The sequence below is a fragment of the Pituophis catenifer genome, unplaced genomic scaffold, assembly GCF_029215685.1.
Source record: "Pituophis catenifer annectens isolate HBS135680 unplaced genomic scaffold, rPitCat1.0.hap2 SCAF_2, whole genome shotgun sequence".
Classification (NCBI taxonomy): Eukaryota; Metazoa; Chordata; class Lepidosauria; order Squamata; family Colubridae; genus Pituophis; species Pituophis catenifer.
Window position 1 is genome coordinate 263,843,016 of NW_027256882.1, and position 23,911 is coordinate 263,866,926.

Below are 23,911 nucleotides of genomic sequence, written 5' to 3' on the forward strand. Positions count from 1 at the left end.
GTTTTTTTCCAATAAATTTTTTAAACATAGTATGAAACCCTTCTTCTAATGCCTAAACGTTTCATGTAGAAGAAAACCATCACTTCTATTATGTAGAAGTGCAAGATACAAGTGAGTCCACAGGTTATGGTCGTAAAAAACCACATGGCTGGGATAGTGTGATCAGAGCACAGCCTGTTTTTTAGTATAACACACATAAAAACAAAACATAACTTTGATTACATCATTATGGATGGCATTTTACTTTTTTGACCACATCTATTAAGTCTCCCCTCATAAAATGCAATATAATGGTCTTTTTAACTGTAAGAACCCATTGCTCAAGTTACATTGTGAAGGCTTGTTTTGGTTGAATGTGCTCAATAGTGGTGTATTATTTTGAAGAATTTTACCTGGAAAAGTAGGTTAGAAGTCTCACCTCCTAAAAGAGAAACATTTACAAAGAAATTTCATTTAATGTTTCATGCTGGAATATTACGTTTTCTTCTGACCTCTATTCCTAGGACAACTGTAAGGAAAAGGAGAAGTTATTAGAAGAGCAAAATGAAAATGTGGTACAGATGATATTTGGTCACCATGAGAGAAAGTCACAGAATTTTGAAGAAGCAAAGAACACAAAAATGGAATATCTTTATGAACAGATGGTTAATTTTCAAGACTATATCGATACAGCAAAGGAGACACTAGAAATGATAATAAAGGAAACTGAGGAAATTGATGATTTTGCTTTCCTAAAGGTAAGTAGTACAAAGCTATATTATGTTCCCAAAGTTTGGGATCATGGAAAAATAAGTCTATGATTGATATTCTTTGCTACATTGCTCTTCATGGAAGCAGATTGGCTATTATTTATCAGCAGGCTTATGATTGAGATAGATTTTTGAAGCTTCAATCCTATACTTTAACTGAGGAATTAGATCCACCGAAGTAATTGGTGCTTAATTTTGAAATAATATTCATAGGATTTTTGCCATGAGATAGCTTGTGCGGGAATGATAACACTTAAAATTCCCTGCCAGATACATCAAATTAAGGAAAGCTTGTAACACAGTCTCCATCTCTATAATATTCTCCTGAGTTTATTTTATGTTGTATTTGCATACTTCCTAAAAGCACTGGTGGGACTATCCTGGGCTTAATCTCCAAATCCATTAAGGACAGAAACTTTCAAAGTGTTGAGGGAGACTGGAAGTTCCTATTTTTATTTCACTGTACATCCAGTTATGGGAGGTTGAACAACTGGCTCTTTAGTGCAGTCAGAACAATTTGGAGCTGAACACGCTTAAAACTGTAGAGATGAGAGTGGATTTTAGGAGTTCTCCTATTCTACCACCTCTTACTATATTAGACAACACAGTAACAACAGTAGAGACCTTAAAGTTTGTAGGTTCTATAACCGTGATGGCGAACCTATGGCACGCGTGCTCCTGTTTCGGCACTCGGTGCCAAAAAGGTTCACCAACACTGTTCTATAATCTCCCAGGATTTGTAAAGGACACCTCAGAACCATCATAAAAAAGGCATGACAAAGTATGTTCTCCTGCATCAACTCAAAAAGTTCAGACCGCCCTAGAGCTGTTGATACAGTTCTATAGAGGAATTATTGAGTCTGCCATTTGTATTTCTATAACTGTCTGGTTTGTTATAGCAACCAAATAGGATGGGTACAGACTTCAGTGGATAGTTAGGACTGCAGAAAAAAAATAATTACAACCAGCCTGCCTTCCATTAAGGACCTCTGTATTGCATGGGTCAGAAAGAGGACTGAGAAAATATCTACAGACCCCTCACATCCTGGACATAAACTGTTTCATATCCTTACCTCAGGCCACCACTACAGGGCATTGCATGCCAAAACAACCAGACAGAGACAGTTTTTTCCCTTGTGCCATTACTCTGCTGAACACCTAATTTCCACAGTACTACTGTCTTATGTCTATTTACCCATATAGTATGGCTGTATTGTTATTATGCTTCTCATCTTTTTGACTCCTTCTCTTATTGGTATGATTATTATGCTTATTATTATTTTGTTGTTTTGTATGTACACTGAGAGCTTCTGCACCAGAGACAAATTCTCTGTGTGTCTAATCACACTTGGCCAAATAAAGCTATTTGGGGGTTGGACTAGAAGACCTCCAAGGTCCCTTCCAACTCTGCTATTCTATTCTGTTTTGTTCTGTCCTGTCCTGTCCTGTCCTGTCCTGTCCTGTTCTGTCCTGTCCTATCCTATCCTATCCATCAGGCTGCAAAAAGTCAGACAACCACCGATGACCTCAAATTATTTTTCTATTCATTGTTGCCATTCAAGCAGCAAGCTTGTTTTGAAGACAGAGAAGGATCTGTTTTCTCCAATTTGGCATTTAGCTACACCAGAAAATGAAACAAAAGCCCCCTAAACTAAATTCAAACTAAAGTGCAGTATGGGCCAGCAGTTAAGGCACCAGTCCTGTCTAGGAGACTGAGGTTTAAAGCCACCAGGTGACTTTAGGCCAATCACTCTCTTTCAGCTCAACTCACTTCAGGATTGTGAAGTGAATGTTTGCTGTTTTGAGTTATTTATAAAAATAATAAAGTAGGATAAAAAAAGAATCTAAAAAGAAAATACCTCCACCAGCCACCGATGTAGTCCAACATAATTGGAAGTCATCAGTTTGGAAACATCTAGATCTATGCTCTTGTAATGTATATAATTAAAGCAAAATAAAATAAAAGGCTGAAGGATGTGTGGGTGGAATCTTCTTAATATAGAATACTCTAACTTAAGCTTGCCAAGGCTCAACTGCTGCTAGTAGTGATTATTTAATTCAGGTCCCTATATAAATTACTAGGATACTGTTTCTCCTTCAGTTTTGCAAATTTGGAGGTTAGGGTTGGTACAAATATACAATATTTATTTAAAAAAGGGAAATCCTGCTCTGATATATGTGGAGCCATGTCAGTAAATCTTGCATGTTTTATATTCAGTATGTTGAATAACATGAATCAATTAATCCCTTCTCTTTTAGTCATCTGAAGAAATAAATAAAAGGTATTTGAAATGTAGCTTTGATGCATTGTGCAGAGAATTAGGATGAGCATGTTTTAATACTTTAATCCTGTCAAGGTCTGTTGGAGGCATGTTGCCAGTAAATATATCTCATTTTAGAAATGTCTTGATGAAACAAAATAATAATAATGAATTGGTGTGCTTGGCAGTGATAGTCAAGAGTTGGAAATATTCAGCATGAATTTTATAACTCATTAAATACTAGTAAGTAAGGCATGATACAATTCCATTGTTTTTTCAATAGCAGCTACAGAGCATTTCAAAGTGGGCATTTATTGCGGTTATATAAAATCTATTTTAAAATTCCAGTTGCAATATTCATGAGTATTCAGGTTTTGTTGATTTAATTACCGTATTAGATGAAATGTTAATGAAAATGATCCTAAATGCTAGTTTGGTAAAATAATTAAATTTTGAGCAGTGAAAAGTCCAATGCCAATTAAGTATGAATTTGTCTTTTTATTTCTGATTCTTGTATCAGAATAATTAGGTATTAGTTATATATTGCTTCAGGATATTTTCACAAAGACTCTCCCAACAATTAATTTTAATCAAAGCACTATTTGATATAACTTTCCAAAAGATCTGGGAACCCACATGTTTTCTAGAAAATTGAAAGGTAATCTAAAAATACCAAAATTGTTCCTGCTATAGTTGTGAATTCCTTGGATCTATTGCTGCTTTTTCAGTCAAGAAATCTTGCAGTTTTCTGAAATTTAAAAAAAGTTAAAAGAAAAAACATTAACAACTCAGATAGGATAGTGGGAGGGGGAGGGGGAGGAGATAGAAAATATCCATAACCGGTAAAGATTTAAAAGAATAGTTCCATGGATTTTGTAGGAAATGAATCTGGATGTTCTGCTCACAGTAGATTTCATAGTTCAACAAACTCTATTAGTATTCATCTTTCTCCTATAAAAGGTTTCTGGAAAAAAGAGGTATCATACTGAATATTGCATGCAACCATCAGGCAATGTGTTGTTAAAAAGGAGTTTTAAAATAGTGAAATTTGCATTTGAAAAGAGAGCATCAAAAAGATTTAAATGGCAAAGAACACTTAACACAGAGCATGTAAGGTCTTGGCCAACTTACATTAAGAATGACATAAATCAGAGGAATATAGTCTCCTTATGTTAGAAGATATTACATTATGAAATTGCTTGTAATTTTTTTTTAAAAAATGGATAAATACAGAAATACTTTTCTATTAACATAGATACTAAAGGGGGTAGATTTTGTAGTAACCTGCCCATATTTAATAGACAGCAAGTATCCTTTTGCACTTCAAAGATTTTATTATACATTCCTCAGCATTGTTTCCCATTTTGTTCTAAGCCAGGGGTGTCAAACTCGATTTCACTGAGGGCTGTATCAGGGTTGTGTTTGACCTCAAGGGGGCTGGAGTGGGCATGGCCAGGGTGGGTGTGGCCAGCTCAACCTCACTCATGTCAGGGGCACCTGTGGTGGCCAAAGCACTCTGCCAGCGAAAACAGGCTTCCGAGCTCCATTTTTGGCTGCGACAGCTTCCTGCAATCCTCTACCTCTACCTCTACCGAAAACAGCACTCGGGAGGTCCACCCGTGGCCCTTGCAAGCTCCGTTTTCGACTGTGAAGGCCTCCTGCAACCCTCTGCCAGCGAAAATGGAGCTTGGGAGGGCTGCACATGGCCTGGCCCCAAACTGCATTTTTGCTGGCAGAGGCACCGCGGGCCAGTCCTTTGCTGTTAAAACAAATTGTATCATGGAGGAGCATGTATGAATGCAGTCAATAGAGTAACAGCTACAAAGGAGAGGCCTTGTATGAGGATCTAAGTATGAAAAGGTACACCCAGCCAATGGAATGCAGGTCACATGGGATCATAGAGAATTTTATCTGCTCAAAAATAGCACTGCTTTGTGTTCAGAGATATCTTCCCTTGATATAAGAAAAACTCCTTAGTGCATTGTTGGTGAACCTTTTCAGCACTGAGTGCCAAAACAGGAGTGTGCACGTGTGCATAACAGAAACCAGAAGAGCAGCTGCCCAGTGCGCATGTGTGCGCCGGGCGGCACCGGCCACCTGGTCTTCCTGTTTCTGGAACAAATGCATGCACGATGACCAGCTGGCCGGCGCATTGGAACCCGGAAGAGCATCAGGCGATGGCTCGCGTGCCCGGAGAGATAGCCCTATGTGCCACTTCTGGCACACGTGCCATACGTTTGCCATCATGGCCTTAGTGTATTGGGCCTGATTTTATTTTGAAATATGCCCATTTGCCAAGAAAAAAATAATAAAAAAAATAGAGGTACCAGAGAGCATTTTGGGAAACCAGGATTCATAATGGGAGCAATTGGCCTTTTAGGAAATTGATGCTTGTAATTGACCTCATTCCTCATGGCAGCCACTATATGAGAATATGCATAGTGCTGTAAGCTGTCAAAATTTCAGATGTGGTCATCGGCCTAAAATGATTCGGGCATGTCTGCAATAAACTATATAATCTACCTTCAGTTATGAATTCCTTATTGATGAAAGTACCCAAATTAAGTCCTAGTTCGGAACATCTTCAAGATCCAGTAGAAGTTAAGCTAGTGTTTCTCAACATTGGGAACTTTTAAGATGTGTGGACTTCAGCTCCCAGACTTCCCCAGCATGCTAGCTTAAGAGTACCATATGTGCAGCACTGGCTTTGTCTCACAACTTATTGTCTGAAATAAAGGCCAAGCTGGCACTTATATTCCAATCCATTTACAATAATGTCACCTGACCTTGCAATTAATAAGATAACAACCGTCTCAATCTTACTGTATCCAGAATAAAGGAATGTATTTATTTTATTTTATTTATTTATTTATTTAAATTTTTATACCGCCCTTCTCCCGCAGGACTCAGGGCGGTGTACAGCCATACTAAAACAACATACACCCATAAAATTTAAAAACAGTTTAAAATATATTAAAAATTTGGCCCTTATATTAAAAAAACTACAAACACTCAAATAAAATTCATTTTCTAAGCCAGCCCAGCCTGTTGAAACAATAGAGTCTTAAGGGCACAGCGAAAGGTACGTAGGTCGGGGATCATCTCCGGGGGCAATTCATTCCAGAGGGCAGGTGCCCCCACAGAGAAGGCTTTCCCCCTGGGCATCGCCAGTCGACATTGTTTGACCGATGGCACCCTGAGAAGTCCCTCTCTGTGGGAGCGTATTGGACGGTGGGAGGCTATCAGTGGCAGAAGGCGATCTCGTACGTACCCAGGTCCTAAGCCATGGAGTGCTTTAAAGGTGGTAACCACCTTTATGGTTAAATGGGGGCAGACAGAGATATATCTTTGGCCCCTGTGTGTATGTGTATGTTTGTGTAAAAACTTCACTGCAACTTTCCTCTTCAGCCTTTATTTGTCTGCATAAAATGCAAATTCTTTAGTGTTTACGGTTGACCTATTTCAAGAGTAATTCTTTGCTTTTAAATGATGACACGCTGCTATTTTGCATAAACTGGCTCTCTGATACTTGTCTTAGAGTTAAAAATGTTTTCCTTTTTTCTCTCTGTAAATAAGAGTTAATAACTTCCAATTCTGTTTGCTTTTGTTTCTACCTCCTTTTTTGATATGAGCTCCATACTGTTAGCTCCTTTATATGGCAGTTATGGCATCAGTTAAATTTCCTCCTTGCTCAACCTATTTTCTGTTATATTTACAAATATTTCAAAGGACAGTTTTTATTCTTTCAGTCTCTATACTTTTCATTATGACCTTAACATCTTTGTGCTTCAGAACTGGACAGTTAGGTCTGATCATTAGTCCCTCCCTTTCAAAAAAGGTTTTGGGAACAGCTGTTCTACATTTCTGCCATTCACCTGTGCTTTTACTGCCTGTAGCTGGGGTGGATGAGTGGCCATAAATGCTGTGGAAAGAGGAGAAGGTTGTAGGTAAAAAGTACAGCAATGAGGAGGTAAATTTATATGTCCTCTTTTGATACCTGACAATGTCTAAGGCATTTTTCAGATGTTCTTGGATTTCAGCTCCCAGAATTCCCCAGATAATATAATATAACTATATTTGCATAACAAGTTAACTGTGGTTTACTTAAACTTAATTACTGAAGTAGTCAAGTTGGATGGATTAAAACCAACCATCCACAATTTAGACTAGTGCATTATAGGAACACAGGAACATTGATGAGGGAGAGAAATGAGGGAGAGAAATGATTCCTTAAGGTATTCTAAATTTAATCTGACTCATTCTTTTCAAAAGCCTACTCAGAATTGTTTAGCTGTTGGTTGAAATATACTGTGTAAAGCCAAATCATCATTTTTTAGACAAACCAGCAACCTCTGACAAATTATGGTTAGTGATCTCTGTTGTGCGATGGCTCAGTGCAGTGGTGAAATCCTCCGAGCTTTGCTCCTGGTTTGCCGTGCGCGCATGCGTGGTGTGTGCCAAACGCATGCTGTGCACACACATGAGCAGTGCGCACCAAATGCATGCTGCAGTCACACATGCAGTGTGCGCCAAATGCACGCTGCATGTGTGTGCATGCACAGTGCGCACCAAACACACGCTTTGCATGGAAAAAGGCTTAAGAAGATAAGTAGAACAGCGAGGGGAGAGAACAGCTTTGCCGCGTGATTTAGATTTGCTAGAAAGCAGGATTTCCTGCTTTCTAGCGAATATAAATCGCGCGGCACATCTGATCATCGGAAATACCTGTACAGATGAACCGGTAGCATTTTTTTTACTTTTTTCATCTGAACCGGTAGCTTTTATTGCTACTGGTTCACCCAACTGGTTCACCCCTGGCTCAGTGGCTAAAGACTAAGTGGCTAAAGCTTATCAGCTGGAAAGCTGGCAGCCTGGGTTCGAGAACCAAGCATCACAAGGCAGGGTGAGCTTCTATTAGTTGCCCCACTGCCAACGTAGCAGTTCAAAGCATGCAAATTCGAGTAGATAAATAGGTACCACTTCGGTGGGAAGTAATATGAGCTTCAGCATATAATCATGCTGGCCACATGACCACCGAAGTGTCCACACTGGCTTCCTCAACTAAGAAATGGATATGAGACCATGACCATCCCCTAGACTCAGGCTCAGTCTTTACCTAAACCAAGATCTGAAATGCTATTGTGAATAACAATGAATATTTGAGCAAGTAAGTAAGAATTTGGTACGTGCATTATCCTAAGCCATAATATGGTTTGTTTGTTTTTTTCCTTGGTATGTTATGTGAACTAAGCCATTATTTATTGGTTTAAAAAATGGTTTAAAAATTCTATCAAACTCTGCATGCTGGCTTGGAAATTCTGGAAATTGAAGTCCATATATCTTAAAGTTGCTAAGATTGAGAAACACTGTTTTAAAGGGGGAAATATATCTCTTTAAAAAAACTAAACCATGATTAGTACAGATCTAATTAGATATTGCATGTGACATGCATTACTTCTCAAGGCTTCCTTGAGATCTCATCTCTGCTTTGTTGCTGGGCTGGAGATTTCTTTCCTGCTCTGCCACATGCTATTCTTAAGAGTGCCAACATCATGCAATAAATGGAATGCTATTTACTAGTGAACTGCTATAAATGGCTAATTAAGCAGTATTTGGACTGATGACTCACCACTTGTACAGGCCTGATCTAGGAAATTGTAGGTCTTGTTAACTGGATATTCTTAGAATGCTTCTAAAGAGGTGTATATATTTTCATTTGTATAGGCTACTTTCTGCTGTGGAAAATATTGTGACTTTGGAAAAGATGCCTGCTGCTTTCTCACAGTTTGAACCATGTGCGGGTGGCTTTACAAATAGTGACAGGACTTTACAACTCATGCCCGGTAAGAAGCCCTTCAAACCATTCCCTGAGAGTATGTTGAGAATATATCAATGCCTTAAAAACGAACATGTTGGGAAAAGAAATTTGGAGTTGCAAGCTTGTGCATGTAATTAGTAATCAGCTGAGTTTGAAGCAAAGGCTGATTGTGCCTAAGTATTTAGATTATGGTGGAGAAGAAAGCTGGAGAAAGAACAGCATGCTCTTTATTCATATTAACAAGGGAAGCTGGATCACTCATTATATAACGGACTCCATGTGAATAAAGACACATTAGATGAAAAGACCAAATTCACTTCTATTTTTTTAAGTGCTTCCAAATTGATATGCAAAAGAACATGAGGAGGAAGGCCTTTTCAAGGTGGAAGAAGGCTGCTGCCAGGAAGGAACAGGCTAAACCTTCCTCTTCTGATGCTACTGACCTTCTTTCAATTGAACCATTTCTACTCCATTTGATATTTCATTTAACAAAACTTATTTTTTTTACTACCAGATACTTCAAAAAGAAAAAAAAATCTAAATTGACATGAAAGAGATATTTTCAAAAAGTTGAAAACATAATTGTAAGTAAGTGTACAGTCCAGGAATAGGCAATCATTGGCCCTTCAGATGTTATTAAATTAGAACTCCCATTGTCTTTTATCATTGACCATCCACAGAAGTGGAAAAACACCGAGATGGCAACTATTGCTGAACTATCATATCCCCACCTCTTTTAGCATGCATTATAAGAGACATAAAAGAAACAGGGCTTCAACTGTAGGGCATGGTTTCTATCTTGATTTTTTCAATTTTTCCTCCCCTACCCACCCACTCTGAGAGTTCTAGTTTGATATATCTTGAGGACCATCTCTCATCTCCTCCCTTCCCTGGGTAGTATATCTAGTGAAAGTGCTTACTGTGATTTAGAGATGTAGCTTCAAAAAAAAAATGTTCTTGTGTGTCTATATGCAATGACACCCAGTTTAGGTGATGGTCCATTCAATTGCTGGTGAGATTCCCAGATGCATGGTCCTTGAGACAATGTTCCTCAACTCTGGGCTCATAACCCAATGGGATTCACTGCTGAGGGGAAATTAAATAAATAGGAAGTTATCCTGTCTCCAGCATTTCTGCTATTACATTACTCTAGCTCCTTTTTGATTATTTTTTAATTCTTAGCTAACTTTATAGTTTCAAAGAAATATAAAATACAAAATAACGAAGATAAAAAGGATTTAAAAAAGGAAGGGAGGGAATCAAAAGAGGGAAAAGTTAGAAAGTGAACAGCAACAACAGAAAATAAATTTGACTCCTGACTTCCTTCAGTACAGATACAAATGTATAATAATCTTTTATTCTCAATTAAAAGAACATACAAACTTAACAACTCCTTAAAACTATGCAGCATGATAATCGCTTATTCCAAATTTAATCATAGACCTTATACAAAATACAGTAGATAGATAGATAGATAGATAGATAGATAGATAGATAGATAGATAGATAGATAGATGATAGATAGATGTAACATGCAACATGTTTATAAACTTAACATATGTAATTATCAGATTCTAAAATCAGAACTTCATTTTTATCTTTCTTAAACAAGAAATTCAAAAGTGGTCTCCATATAGAAACAAAGTTAGATAAACTTTTATCTTTCATCAAAGTAATCAGTTTTGTCATCTCTGCCAGTTCCATTAGTTTCACAATCCACTTTTTCTTTGTGAGAATTTGTGTATCTTTCCACCTCTGTGCACATCAAAGTCTCTCCAGCATTGTCATATATAAAACGATTTCTTTCAATCTGCTTATCCATGATGCTTAAAAGAAAATCTTCTGGCTTCAAGCCATTAGCTCATTGCTGTCTTGTTTAATGTGATACCTCCATATAAGAGGCTAAAAGCAATTGTCCTCACTTTTAAAAACAAAAAGAAATCACTCCTGCATGTAGTCAGGAGTGTAAGAGCTATGGAACAATGCAGGTAGGAAAAAAAATCAAGTACTTTTCATTTAGATATTAAATTATGGAACATTGTAGAACCGAAGTTCCGTCAATAGAGCTGCCTGCGTATAGATTTTCACTCTTGTGTTCTTGCTGGAATCTAAACGTCATCCGTGCTCCACAGACTTGAGGGGAAGATAAAAATAAATTGCAATTCCAACATAGGCTGTTGTGATTCAGTTTGGTTGGGCTAGTGAGAAGAGAGTTATTGATTATTGACCAGGAACATGTGTGTCCATGAAAAAAGATTACTCAATAGAGCTTCTAGCCAGCATTGCAAAGCACACTTTTTTGGATCAATTGTGTTGTGTAACTCGGTCAACAGTAAAGAGGGTAGCATTTGTTTTAATCTCTCCAACCCCCACCCCCACCCAATTTGTTATGGATTACATGACTCTTCATGGTACGTGAACATTCATCCACTGAAAAGTTTTTACATTTCTCAAGCTGATCCAAAACTAAAATCAACACCTACCCACCCCCAAAGTTAGCGATAGAGAGCAGTTAAAAAATCAAGACTCTCCATTGTGGAAATCATGTGGCAGAGGCCTTATCATTATACATATTTCTTTTGCTTTGCCAATATGTAGTGTTGTGTTTTTTTTGTTTAAAAAAAGTTCTTCAGTTCAAATGACAATGGAACTGGCAACTAAAGGCAACAGATCTGTGCCTTGTAATTTAAGGTTTTTAAAAGTGTAGCTGCAGAAGGGCTGAAGGAGAAGGGAATCTCACTGGTTTTAATAACACTAGGTGGGAAATACTGGCTTTTAATTTTATTTATCAAATTTATACACTTCTCATCTCATTGTATAAGTGACTCTGAATGGCTTATAAATAAAAATACCATAAAAATCCTTACAAACAATGTACAAAGTTTAAAAAGTGCAGAGAGCATCCTCAAGGCACCAAGTCCTACAGCATTGCCCACCACTTTGGGTAGTCTTAAACACTCTTTTGGAAGGCCAGAAAAGTGAGGGCCAGCCTCACCTCTGGGCAAGATGTTCTATAGCAGGGGTGACAAAATTGTGATGGGTTCTGCAACCCAACAAGACAGACAGACTTCAGAGGATAATTAGAATTGCAGAAAAAACAATTGGTACCAACCTGCCTTCCATTGAGGACCTGTATACTGCACGAGTTAAAAAGAGGGCTGTGAAAATATTTACAGACCCATCACATCCTGGACATAAACTGTTTCAACTCCTACCCTCAAAACAACGCTATAGAACAGTGCACACCAGAACAACTAGACACAAGAACAGTTTTTTCCCGAACGCCATCACTCTGCTAAACAATTAATTCCCTCAACACTGTCAAACTATTTACTAAGTCTGCACTACTATTAATCTTCTCATTGTTCCTATCACCCATCTCCTCCCACTTATGACTGTATGACTGTAACCTTGTTGCTGGTATCCTTAAGATTTATATTGACTGTTTCCCTATGACTATCATTAAGTATTGTACCTTATGATTCTTGACGAATGTATCTTTTCTTTCATGTACTCTTGAGAGTGTATACACCAAGACAAATTCCTTGTGTGTCCAATCACACTTGGCCAATAAAGAATTCTATTCTATTCTATTCTATTCTATTCTATTCTATTCTATTCTATTCTATTCTATTCTATTCTATTCTATTCTATTCTATTCTAAGACATGTTGTCATGCAACTTCCCCCCTTTGCTAAAATGGGGGTGGGCGTGGCCAGCATGTGACACATCTGGCCCGCGGGCTGCAAGTTTGACACCCCTGTTCCACAGAGAGGGAGCAACAGTACTTTTGTATCTCCTGCCCCTCAAATTATTTGCCTAATAAACCTGGAATGGTTTTCATTGGAGAAATGGCATTAGAACCAGTCCTTTTTTTCCAGTACTGGGACCTTGACTGGTTTACTGTACTTCCTACCTGTAACTGCTATTGAACAGGAAAACAGTAGGCAATCTAATCAGGAATGCTTTCTATGTGGTACCTAATTGTGTTCCCATTCTCTTGCCTTTGAAGTAGCTGCTGCGTTTCCAGGAAATAAATAACCTAGTTTGTATTCAGTAATGGGAAGGAAGCATATTATGAATGTCAGGGAGCTCTTTGCTTTAATCACAAGGAATCTGTTAGTGTCAGCAGATTTTTTTCTGCCAAAAAAACCTCATGATTCTGTCAGAAAGTAACTTAAAAAGTGGGTGAGTAGGGGAAACCTTCTTCCATCCAGTACAAATCTACCAAGAGAGGGAAAAGATGTGGTAAGAAGAAGTTTAATGTCGAGGTGTGACGTTTTTAAACTACTTGTTGAACATTTCCATTTCTTATACATTTAGCTTCCTTCAGAATGCTAGCAAGCTATATGTTAAATGATATTGTCATTTCTCCATGAATAGCTATCTCTCTATTTGTTATCAAGACAAATTATGCATCAATATTTGAATATAGTAGCATTTTTCTATCCAAGTGTTCGTAGTATAATCACTAAGCTAAATTCCCATGTCTTTAGGGAGTGCCTTGGCAGGCAGGCAGTTTTATCAACTGTAAACCTTATTGTGTATTTGTAGCCTAAATATTTTCTGAAGGCCAAACCAGAAATCACCACACACATCCTTTTGTTCTTTTCCCTGAAGGCATTTTTACTATGTGACTGTACTGTACAGCTTGAGCTCTAGTGATGATGCATAAAATTGGGTCGTTTAATTTTATTTATTCTGGCCCAGCCTCACTACTAGGTAGAGGGTTCCTGGGTCTCAGGCCACAAAAGCTAGTAAAGGCAAGCTTTTACTCTCTTTCAATCCCCAGCTAGACCAGATCTCCTAAACTAAGATGTTATTTCAGGCATAGTGGTACATTGGTACTCAACTGCTTTGAAACTCATCAAATTTGGTGCTGAATGCATTTTGACGTGAACATTTAATTAAGGACGAGTACTAAGGTACTGCTGTATCATAAAGAGCAATAGTCCAATGGAGAAATTCATTTCAACCATTTATCCATCCGATTTCAAAATATGGGATGAAAAAATGATGCTATCTGTGTCTCAATCAGTCAAAAGTCTTAGGCCAATCCTATGTTCCTATAAAGAAGTATAATATATGAATAATAATGAATTTAAGGGGCAGATCCAAAAGTCTTGTTGGTACATTCTCTGCTCAATACTAGAAAAATGAAAAAAAGTTGGAAAGCGAAAGAAATTTGTTCCATTTGTGAATTCACTTAATTTGCACTGCTCAAAGTTCTATTTGAGTTTGGAAGCAGAATTTGAGATTCAAGTCTTCCTTGATTACAGAGCTAAGAATGTACCAAATGTATATGAAATGTCATGCAGATTTAAAAAAAACCAAAAACTTGAAAATAGGTCAGAATAAATGTAAGATTATAAAAACAGAATAAAATTATACTTGACCGAACCATACATCCTTATAACTGATTACATTTTTCTCCCCTAGTCCCACATACTCCAAAATTACAGCCTCAGGATCCAAACTCGGCTACCAGCACATCGATTGCTGTCTATTGGACTGTGAATGAAGACGATCTCGCTGATTTCTTTCAGGTTTATTGTATGGAAGAATCCCTGGGAAGCAAAGAGCAAAGTGGTGTGTGAGTGTTTCTAAATGGGGATGGGGGAGGGAAGGAGAATTTACAGAAGTGTGCTGTTTCAGATAGTGAGTTATAGTGAATTAGTTATCTGAAGAATTAAGAGCTGTCTCCTTAAGAGATTGCATTGTGGGAGATGTAGAGAGAGATTGCATTATGGGAAATGTAGTCCATGACATGTGACCATCTGTGTGCCTGATTGGCCACTGAGGCTCCCTGCCTGGGTGCAGAACAAAGACCCGGCCATTTTGAACTACCACAGAAGAGAGAAGCATGCTTTCTGAACAGGGGGATAGAACTACCATCATTTTACACTAGGAAATGGGATAGATTATGAAATACTTGGATGAACCTCACCTTGACTCACCTTGATTGTAAGTCTGTGTGTTTGAGGATATCCGAAATAAATATAATTTATTTTATTTATTTATTTTATTGAATTTGTATATCGCCCTACTCCCGAAGGACTCAGGGCGGTGAACAGCCATAGAATAAAACATATAAATACAAAATTTAAAATAGAATAAAATGAATTAAATCATTTGGCTGAACAAATTTAAAACCCCAATAATTTAAAACCAAATTTAAAATTTTCATTTAAAAAGGAGAAAGACTTAGGTCAGGCCAGCCTGATGAAACAAGAAAGTCTTGAGCGCGCAACGGAAGGTACGCAGATCCGGGATCCTCCGTATCTCCAGGGGGAGCTCGTTCCAGATAGTAGGTGCCCCCACAGAAAAGGCTCTCTCCCTGGGGGCCGCCAGTCGACATTGTTTGGCCGACGGCACCCGGAGGAGCCCCTCTCTATGGGAGCATACTGGTCAGTGGGAGGCTACTGGTGGTAGCAGGCAGTCCCGTAAATAACCAGATCCTAAGCCATGGAGTGCTCTAAAGGTGATAACCAAAACCTTGAAGCGCACTCGGAAGACCACTGGGAACCAGTGCAGCTCGTGCAGGAGAGGTGTTACATGGGAGCACCACATCGCTCCCGTTACCATCCGCGCGGCCGCACTCTGCACCAGTTGGAGCCTCCGAGTGCTCCTCAAGGGGAGCCCCATGTAGAGAGCGTTACAATAGTCCAGACGGGAGGTGATGAGGGCATGAGTGACCGTGCATAAGGAGTCCCGATCTAGAAAGGGACGCAACTGGCGGATCAGGCGAACCTGATGAAAAATCCTCCCGGTCACGGCCGTCAAGTGCTCTTCTAAAGACAGCCGTGAATCCAGGAGGACACCCAAGTTGCGAGCCCTTTCCGTGGGGGCCAATGATTTGCCCCCAATAGTCAGTGATGGCACCAGCTGACTATATCGGGATGTTGGAAACCACAGCCACTCGGTCTTGGATGGGTTGAGCCTGAGCCTGTTTCTCCCCATCCAGATCTGTACGGCCTCCAGGCACTGGGACATCACTTCAAGGGCATCGTTGGGGTGGTCTGGGGTGGAGATGTACAGCTGGGTGTCGTCAGTGTACTGGTGGTACTCCACCCTGAAACCACGGATGATCTCGCCCAGCGGCTTTACATAAATGTTGAACAAAAGGGGCGAGAGGACCGATCCTTGTGGCACCCCACATATAATCTGCATGAAAACCTGTTTGCTAGAGTTTATCTGCCTGTTCCCAGTGGAGCCAGATGCCTGGGGAACAGAACAAGAAGCAAAATAACAATAATATCATCAAGTGTAGTTAAACCACCTTGAATATTCTTAGAGATTGTGAGAAGAATTGTGTTTTTTTGCATCAGGGACTCAGCTTGTTAGTAATTTCACACTAGGAAGAATTAAGATTAAGAATCTTAATTAAGAATTAAGATTGTTGTTAAGCAGGATTTTTACTGCTATTAGATTTAAGGAGGGTTTTTTTCCCACATAGTCTGCTGTTTATAAGTTCAGTTATTCTATGTTACTATCAATGAGCACAGGTAGTCCTGGATTTACAACTGTTCATTTGGTAACCATTTGAAGTTACAACAGCATTGAAAAAAATGCCTTATGACCATTTTTCACACTTATGACAGTTGCTGCAACCCCATGGCCACGTGATCAAAATTCAGATGCTTGATAACTGGTTCATATTTATGACGGTTGCAGTGTCCCAGGATCATGTGATCCTCTTTTGTAAACTTCTGACAAGCAAAGTTAATGGGCAAGTCAGATAAACTTGACAGACATGCTGCTAACTTAACAACTTCAGCGATTCACTTAACAACTATAGCAAGAATGGTCATAAATTGGGGCAAAGTTCACTTAATGCATGTTTCACTTGACAAGAGAAATTTTGGGCTCAATTGTGGTCATAAATTGAGGACTACCTGTATTTGTTTGTAGAAATTGCATTTTCTTGCTATTATGAATACAGACTACAAAGAAAATACAATAAAAATAAATACATTTAGCAAATATATGATGGTTCAGAAAGAGATCATGTCAGAGGCATGGGATTGTTTGGTTCCCCTCCCTACTACCCTGTTTCCCCGAAAATAAAATCTCCCCGGGATAATAAGCCCAATTGGGGTTTTGAGCGCATGCGCTAAAATAAGCCCTCCCCCAAAATAAGCCATTCCTGAAAATATTTAAGCGCCTGCGCAGCTGGTCCCCATCATTTCCTCTGGTTAGGGTTAGGGAGACAGAGGTGGAAATCAGGTAAGACAGCAAGAGGAGCTCCGTCTTGCCCCAAGCGCCCCAAAATAATAAGACCTCCCCCGAAAATAAGGCCAAGCGCTTATTTCGGGGTTCAAAAAAATATAAGGCAGGTTCTTATTTTTGGGGAAACATGGTAGTTTTTATGGCTGGTGGGATCCTGACCTTGGAAAGCCCCCCAAAGGGGAGTTCAGTTCTCATATTGATCTCAATCCAGTGAAGAATTTAAATCAATCCAAACATAGGTGTGTTTAAATTCTTTTGTGTGTGTGTGTTGTTTCCGATAGAAGAGGAACATTAAAAAAATACATCAAGTGGATGGAGAGATACTTTGTAATATGACCCAGGTTCATTTCTTCCCTTTCCAACTGCTATGTAGAATTTTTCTGCCAATCTACTCTTGTTTGGTCAAATATTTCACTTGCTGCTGTATGAAGCTAAAGGGGATTTTCCATGGTTTCTTGCATGTGTACATGTTACTTTTATTTGCTGTAGGCTTTGTTGAAGAATATCGTGTCATTGTGAAAGAGAGTAACTGCATTTTGGAGGATCTGGAACCTGGTCACTGCTACAGCGTATGGGTCATGGCCATAAATTATGCAGGATGTAGTTTTCCCAGTGACAAATCCATATTTAGAACAGGTAAGCTGCTTGGTCTTATAAATAGTTTTTTCTCTCTCAATATTTACAACTGTGCCCAGAGGTGAAATGCTCCCGGTTCAGATCGGATCGCCCGATCTGGTAGCGATGGCGGTGGGTGGTTTGGAGAACCGGTAGCAAAAATCCCTGCCCCCCCCCGCCCAGCTCAGCCGCATGATCATCAGAGGCTTTTTTTTTTTACTTTTAAAAGCATTTTTTCTATAACCTCTTCGGCCAAAATAATGCTTTTAAAAGTAAAAAAAAAAAAGCCTCTGATGATTGCACAGCTCAGCTGGGATCGTCAGAGGCTTTTAAAAGAATTTTTTTTCTACAACTTCTTCAGCCGAAGAGGTTGTAGGAAAAAATGCTTTAAAAAGCCTCTGATGATTCCAGCTGAGTTGCCTGATAGTCAGAGGCTTTTAAAAGCATTTTTTCCTGCAAACTCTTAAGGTTGTAGAAAAAATGCTTTTAAAAGTAAAAAAAAAAAAGTTGGCCACGCCCACCCAGTTACATTACCACCACCCCCACCAAGCCACGCCCACAGAACTGGTATTAATAAATTTTACATTTCATCACTGGCTGTGCCCTAAGGAAGTACAGAGGACATATAATAAAATGGCTAAAATAAGAGATTTTTGGGAAGGATATATTCTGTATCTACACTTGCATGGGTGTAATATAGATAAGACTGTCTTAGTCTTAGGTTTTACTCACATGGTATTGTCTCATGTTAGAGTTTATAACATAAAAGTCTCCTCTGATTATTTCCTTATATTAAACTTATATAGAATTGGGAACATGCCCAGCCTTAAATGTGGTAATTAGGATTAGAGGAAGTGTTAAGATGTTACAGGTTAGTTTATGCATTTTAATTGGTAATTGGTATTATTGTCATTATCTATTGTGTAAAATTATTGCAATATTTATATTAAGAACAACAAATAAAAATAAAGAGAAGCAGAAAGAATAAAAATATATAAAATTACCTTCATCTGAGGCATTGGGCTGCTGAAAAAGATTGAAAGCTGGTAGCTTCACTTTAATATACCTACTACTATTTGATCATCCTTCCTTAGAACAGTCATTAACGTAGCAAACTTAGCAAGGAGAGGAGAGAAATATCATAGAGATACCGTATTTTCCGGCGTATAAGACGACTTTTTAACACATGAAAATCTTCTCAAAAGTCGGGGGTCGTCTTATACGCCGGGTGTCGTTCTCCTGTAACCAGGCTCCTGTAACCAAAAGACTCTGACGAGCCTTAAATGGCTCTGGCGATCGAAGCTCTGACGATCCCAGCTTTGCTTGCTAATCAGGCAACTCAACTGGGATGCCAGAGCCATGTTAAAGGAAAAAACTTTTTTCTTTTTAAGTGGCTCTGCAAGCTCTGACGATCCCAGCTGAGTTGCCTGCTGATCAGGCAACGCAGCTGGGATCGCCAGAGCCATCGATCCAAGCTCTGACGATCCCAGCTGCGTTGCCTGCTAATCAGGCAACTCAGCTGGGATCACCAGAGCCCAGAGCCCTGTAAAAGGAAAAGTTTTCCCCCTCCAGCTTGCTTACCTTAGCTGCTAATCGCAACGCTTGCCTTGCTTCGCTTGCCTGAATCCATTCCATCAGCAAGCACTCCCTGCCTGCAATCATGCAGGCAGGAGTTGTGGACTTCAACTCCCAGAATTCCTCAGCCAGCAAAATAAAGCTGGCTGAGGAATTCTGGGAGTTGAAGTCTACAAGTCTTAAAGTTGCCAAGGTTGGAGATCCCTGTTCTATTGGGTAAGTTTTTTTCCCCTTTGGGAGCTTTAAAAAAAATAGTCAATTGGGGTTTTTTTAGTTCTTCTTTTTTAGACCTAGCCATTTAAAGTTTAGGAAGTTTTAAATTTAGCTTTCATATAAAAATAAAATAAAATAAAGTAATATTTGTGCAGCTTTCTGAGATTTAGTGTGTTTCTGTAGTGTTTCACTCTAACTACACAAACACACAAAATCTCACAAAGCTGTATGTGGAATTTTGTGTGTGTAAAGTGTGAAAGTTGGTTTTTTTGGGCTTTTTGTGGCTGTGTGAGGTTCCTGCTTGTTGCAGGGGCCATTTTGAGTCTAGCACAGCTGCTTTTACATTGTGGGTGAGCCTGTTGTGTTGTGTGTGTGTAAAGTGTGAAAGTTGTTTTTTTTGGGCTTTTTGTGGCTGTGTGAGGTTCCTGCTTGTTGCAGGGGCCATTTTGGGTCTAGCACAGCTGCTTTTACATTGTGGGTGAGCCTGTTGTGTTGTGTTGTGTTGTGTTGTGTTGTGTGTGTGTGTGTAAAGTGTGAAAGTAGTTTTTTGGGGGGCTTTTTGTGGCTGTGTGAGGTTCCTGCTTGTTTCAGGGGCCATTTTGGGTCTAGCACAGCTGTTTTTACATTGTGGGTGAGCCAGTTGATGTTTTTTAATTTTTATTTGGTGTGCGTTGGAAGAGGGACAGTCTTATACGGCGAGTATAGTCCAAACCCTATATTTTAACAGGAAAAGTCAGGGGTCGTCTTATACGCCCAGTCGTCTTATACGCCGGAAAATACGGTAGTTATCACTTAACAATGGTAATTGGATCAGAATTCCATCACTAAGCAATGCCGTTGTAAAGTGTGATATCATGTGACTGCAGCACTAAGCAACAGCTGTATTTCTGTCATTAAGACATTCTGCCATTCTGTCACATGGATGCCATTGACTTTGTTTGTCAGAAGCCAGCAGTGAAGGTCACAAATGACAATCAGTGACTGTGGGATACTGCAACCATTTTAAGCAATAGGATGGGTCCTAAGCACCATTCAATTAGCACCATCAGTGGTGGAATTCAGGTTTTTTTACTACTGGTTCTGTGGGTGTGGCTTGGTGGGTGTGGCAGGAGAAGGATACTGCAAAATCTCCGTTCCCACCCCACTCCAGGGGAAAGATACTGCAAAATCTCCATTCCCACCTCACTCCAGGGGAAGGATACTGCAAAATCTCCATTCCCACTCCACTCCAGGGGAAGGATACTGCAAAATCCCCATTCCCTTCCTACTCCTGGGGGAAGGATATTGCAAAATCTCCATTCCCATCCCACTCTGGAGCCAGCCAGAGGTGATATTTGCCAGTTCTCTGAACTACTCAAAATTTCTGCTACCGGTTCTCCAGAACCTGTCAGAACCTGCTGAATAGCACCCCTAGCACCATGTTAAATTCTAATGGCCAATGAACAAGTGATAATTAAGAGATGACTACCTGTATGAAAATAAAAAGCAAACAATCAAGTGCTGATGGCAAAGTTTTAATAGGTTAGGGGAAAATTGTCTGAATTTTTGACTTCCGGTGTATACAAACCAGCGATTGTAGCCTTTCTTGTGATTCAGCAAATATCCCCCTATATTCATAGCTCCTCCAACTCCTGAAATAAAATCAGAAGACTGCACTATCTGCTGGGACACCGCTACTATTCGATGGAGCACCAGCAACCTGAAAGCAACAAATTCCTTCACACTTGAGTACTGCAGACAGTATTCCCCTGAAGGAGAAGGCCTCAGGTCAGTCTCTTGTGCTTTGAAGAATAGATAAAACGCAGTGGGGGCTAGACAGCTTTTCCCAGGTTGTGCTTATGTCAAAGCAAGAGTGTTTTCTTTTCTGGATTTTCCTACAGAAAATAAGAAATCTATTTTTGCAGAGTTGTGGCCATTCTTCCAGGTGTTAAATCTTAGGGTCTATACTCCGTAAATCACAAATACCTGTATTTTGTGCTAGCAGTGAACAAAAATAGTTAGAAACTAAGACCTTCACTCCTCCCCCTTATTTGGATCACATCCAAGCTATTTGGAGAAGAATGAAAAGGACAGGGGCCCAATTTGATGGGATTAGGACTCCTTTGTTCTTTCCCCATGTATTTAAAAATATCCAGTCTTTCTTTTGCAAACCAAGGTCCTTCAAAGCTTGGCAGCTTCCAATGGTATCTGAGGACTGTCCTTCTGTTATATGAGATATAATGAGTTGATGCTTTTCCTAGCTCCTCAAATTACTTCATAGCTTTGCAAGTCCTTAGCTCTGTTTTGGTCACCCAGGAATTAATTTGCCATGCCATTAATTAAATTATTAATTAAATTATTAATTAACTAATTAAAATGGCAAAATATAAATCTTCTTATGTTTCACCACTACCACCACCACCACTATTCATTCTGGAGGGGAAAAAAAGATATTCAGGATGTTAATGACCACAAAAATAGATTATCACAATTTTTTTCTTAAACTCTACTTCAGAAAGATTCTGGTTGTGATTGGGGATATGTATGTAGAAAATAGGGAAGAAGAGGGGGATTATTTGTAGGTGCCAAAAAACCCACAGAGTTATATTCTTTCTGTCTTTTTCCTTCTGGTGCTTGCTGCAGTCTTTCAAAAATTATTGTAGACAATCACTTCCTAAAAGCTCAAGGAAGCATCCTGAAAAACTGCCAGAATTTGTCACGCTTTGATAGTACAATGGAGCAATTCTCTGCCAGCAGCACTGAAAGTGTGTAGCTCTATTTTATAGAATTTTCTACGCAGATAATCTGTAACACTTCAAATGTTTTTAAAGATTGATTTTCTCATTTCTCCTCCAGGATAGAAATATCAGGATTTAACCGTTTGTGATACATTAAAATACATTAAATTCTTGCGATCAGAAGAACTAAGTGAACCATTTATTCTTTTTGCCAGAAGCAATTTCTTATGTTATATTATTTAATCTAGCCTTCCTCAGCTTGGTGTCTCTACAACGGGTTGGAAAATAGCTCACAGATTGGTCAGTCAATATAGTCAAGGAAAGTTGATTTGATCTCACAGTTATTATAAGGTTCTTAGCCTGTGATCCTGCAGATTTTGGAACACAATTCTCATCATTCCTGACCACTGACCAATCTGTACCCAATTTTGCTCTCCTTCCTACCAAGTATAATGTCTACTCCAGAATGTAAGAGTTGATCTATTTATATTCAGAACCTGTCCTGAATTAGAATAAACAACTAGCAATTTATTACTTTCTTATTAAACTCCAGAATCTGCTGCCTAATGCAGTGGCTTTATGCTATCTGCTGGACTGATCAACCCTGTTTTAAGAGTGGAATTGGGTTGAAAACGTAACCTGCTCTCTGCTGCTTCTGGTTATATCAACGATTAAAAATTAAGTCCATCTCCTTGTGCATAATTTTAGATTAGATGACTTTCCTTGGCCAATAGAATCATATCATGCTGTATCTTGCCATTGGCTGTGGCTAGCAATCTGATTTTTGAGTCAAATTCAGTGCTGGATTTAATCATTTAAGCCCCACACAATTTCACACTAATTATCTGAAGATGAACTTCCTTTGCTGTCCTTCTCCTGTGCCCCAACAATAAGATGCTGTTGGTTGCTGTAAAAAAATGGTCTTTTCATTTCCTATCAGCTGTTGGAAGAAATATCCTTCTGGGTTCAGTTCCAAGTGGGGAAGAAAGACACTGGAAACATGGAGATTGCTTGGAAAGATGGTTTTTAATGGTAGACAGGACAACATGGTTTGAGGTCCTGGGGGAAAAAAAGCAGAGATGCTGAAAGTGCCTGAGTTTTATACTCACTCTGGGCTTTTGAATTTGAGTTTGTATTCTGACTGATTGTCAGACTCCCATGGGGCCATGCAGGGGCAACTCTGTAGGCTGTCCTGAGTCCCAAGCTTGGTTGACTCTTGCTGGGTGATGATGTAATGAAAGGGCTTTGGGATTCCTATTATGGCTCTGCCTGAAGGAGGTAGATCTTTGTTATGTAGAATAGACTGGCCCAGGCCTTGATGGCCCATTGATAAAGGTGGGGGGTGGGCTGAGTTTCTGCCTCCCTTTTAGGGGAAATATTCTGCCCTTTTAATATTTCCCAAAATATCTCATTTTCCTAGGAGAGGGGTGGGTGCTAACTTCCTACACAGCAACAGAAAATCTTTTAATTCTCCTGATCAATTTAAATAAAGTCCCACTCTTTGTATGTTCAAATGCCTTCAAAGCATGCCTTTGAAAATCACCTTGACTTTTGTTTTATCTTCCATTCAGTGACCTGCTGTCTCTTTCCTCATGGGTGCTATATGTGTGCCGGTGCCATCTTTGCCCCCTCCCCCATCCTATTTGCACCTTGGATTTTAAATGGAACACTTTTTTGATTCTTTACCTGCTAGATTCAGAGGTACTATACATCAGGGGTCTCCAACCTTGGCAA

At 39.2% G+C, this 23,911-nt stretch overlaps 1 protein-coding gene across 3 annotated transcripts in view; it reads left to right on the top strand.

Annotated features, from left to right (window-relative positions):
- Nucleotides 1–23,911, top strand: part of CMYA5 (cardiomyopathy associated 5) — a 73,054-nt gene that overhangs the window by 34,247 nt on the left and 14,896 nt on the right. For all 3 annotated transcript variants that reach the window (XM_070938835.1, XM_070938837.1, XM_070938836.1), the window contains 6 exons: nucleotides 504–737; nucleotides 3,009–3,031; nucleotides 8,735–8,853; nucleotides 14,268–14,417; nucleotides 17,547–17,693; nucleotides 21,080–21,227. In XM_070938835.1, coding sequence (XP_070794936.1) covers nucleotides 504–737; nucleotides 3,009–3,031; nucleotides 8,735–8,853; nucleotides 14,268–14,417; nucleotides 17,547–17,693; nucleotides 21,080–21,227 — 821 coding nt within the window. The remainder of the gene's footprint in view (nucleotides 1–503; nucleotides 738–3,008; nucleotides 3,032–8,734; nucleotides 8,854–14,267; nucleotides 14,418–17,546; nucleotides 17,694–21,079; nucleotides 21,228–23,911) is intronic.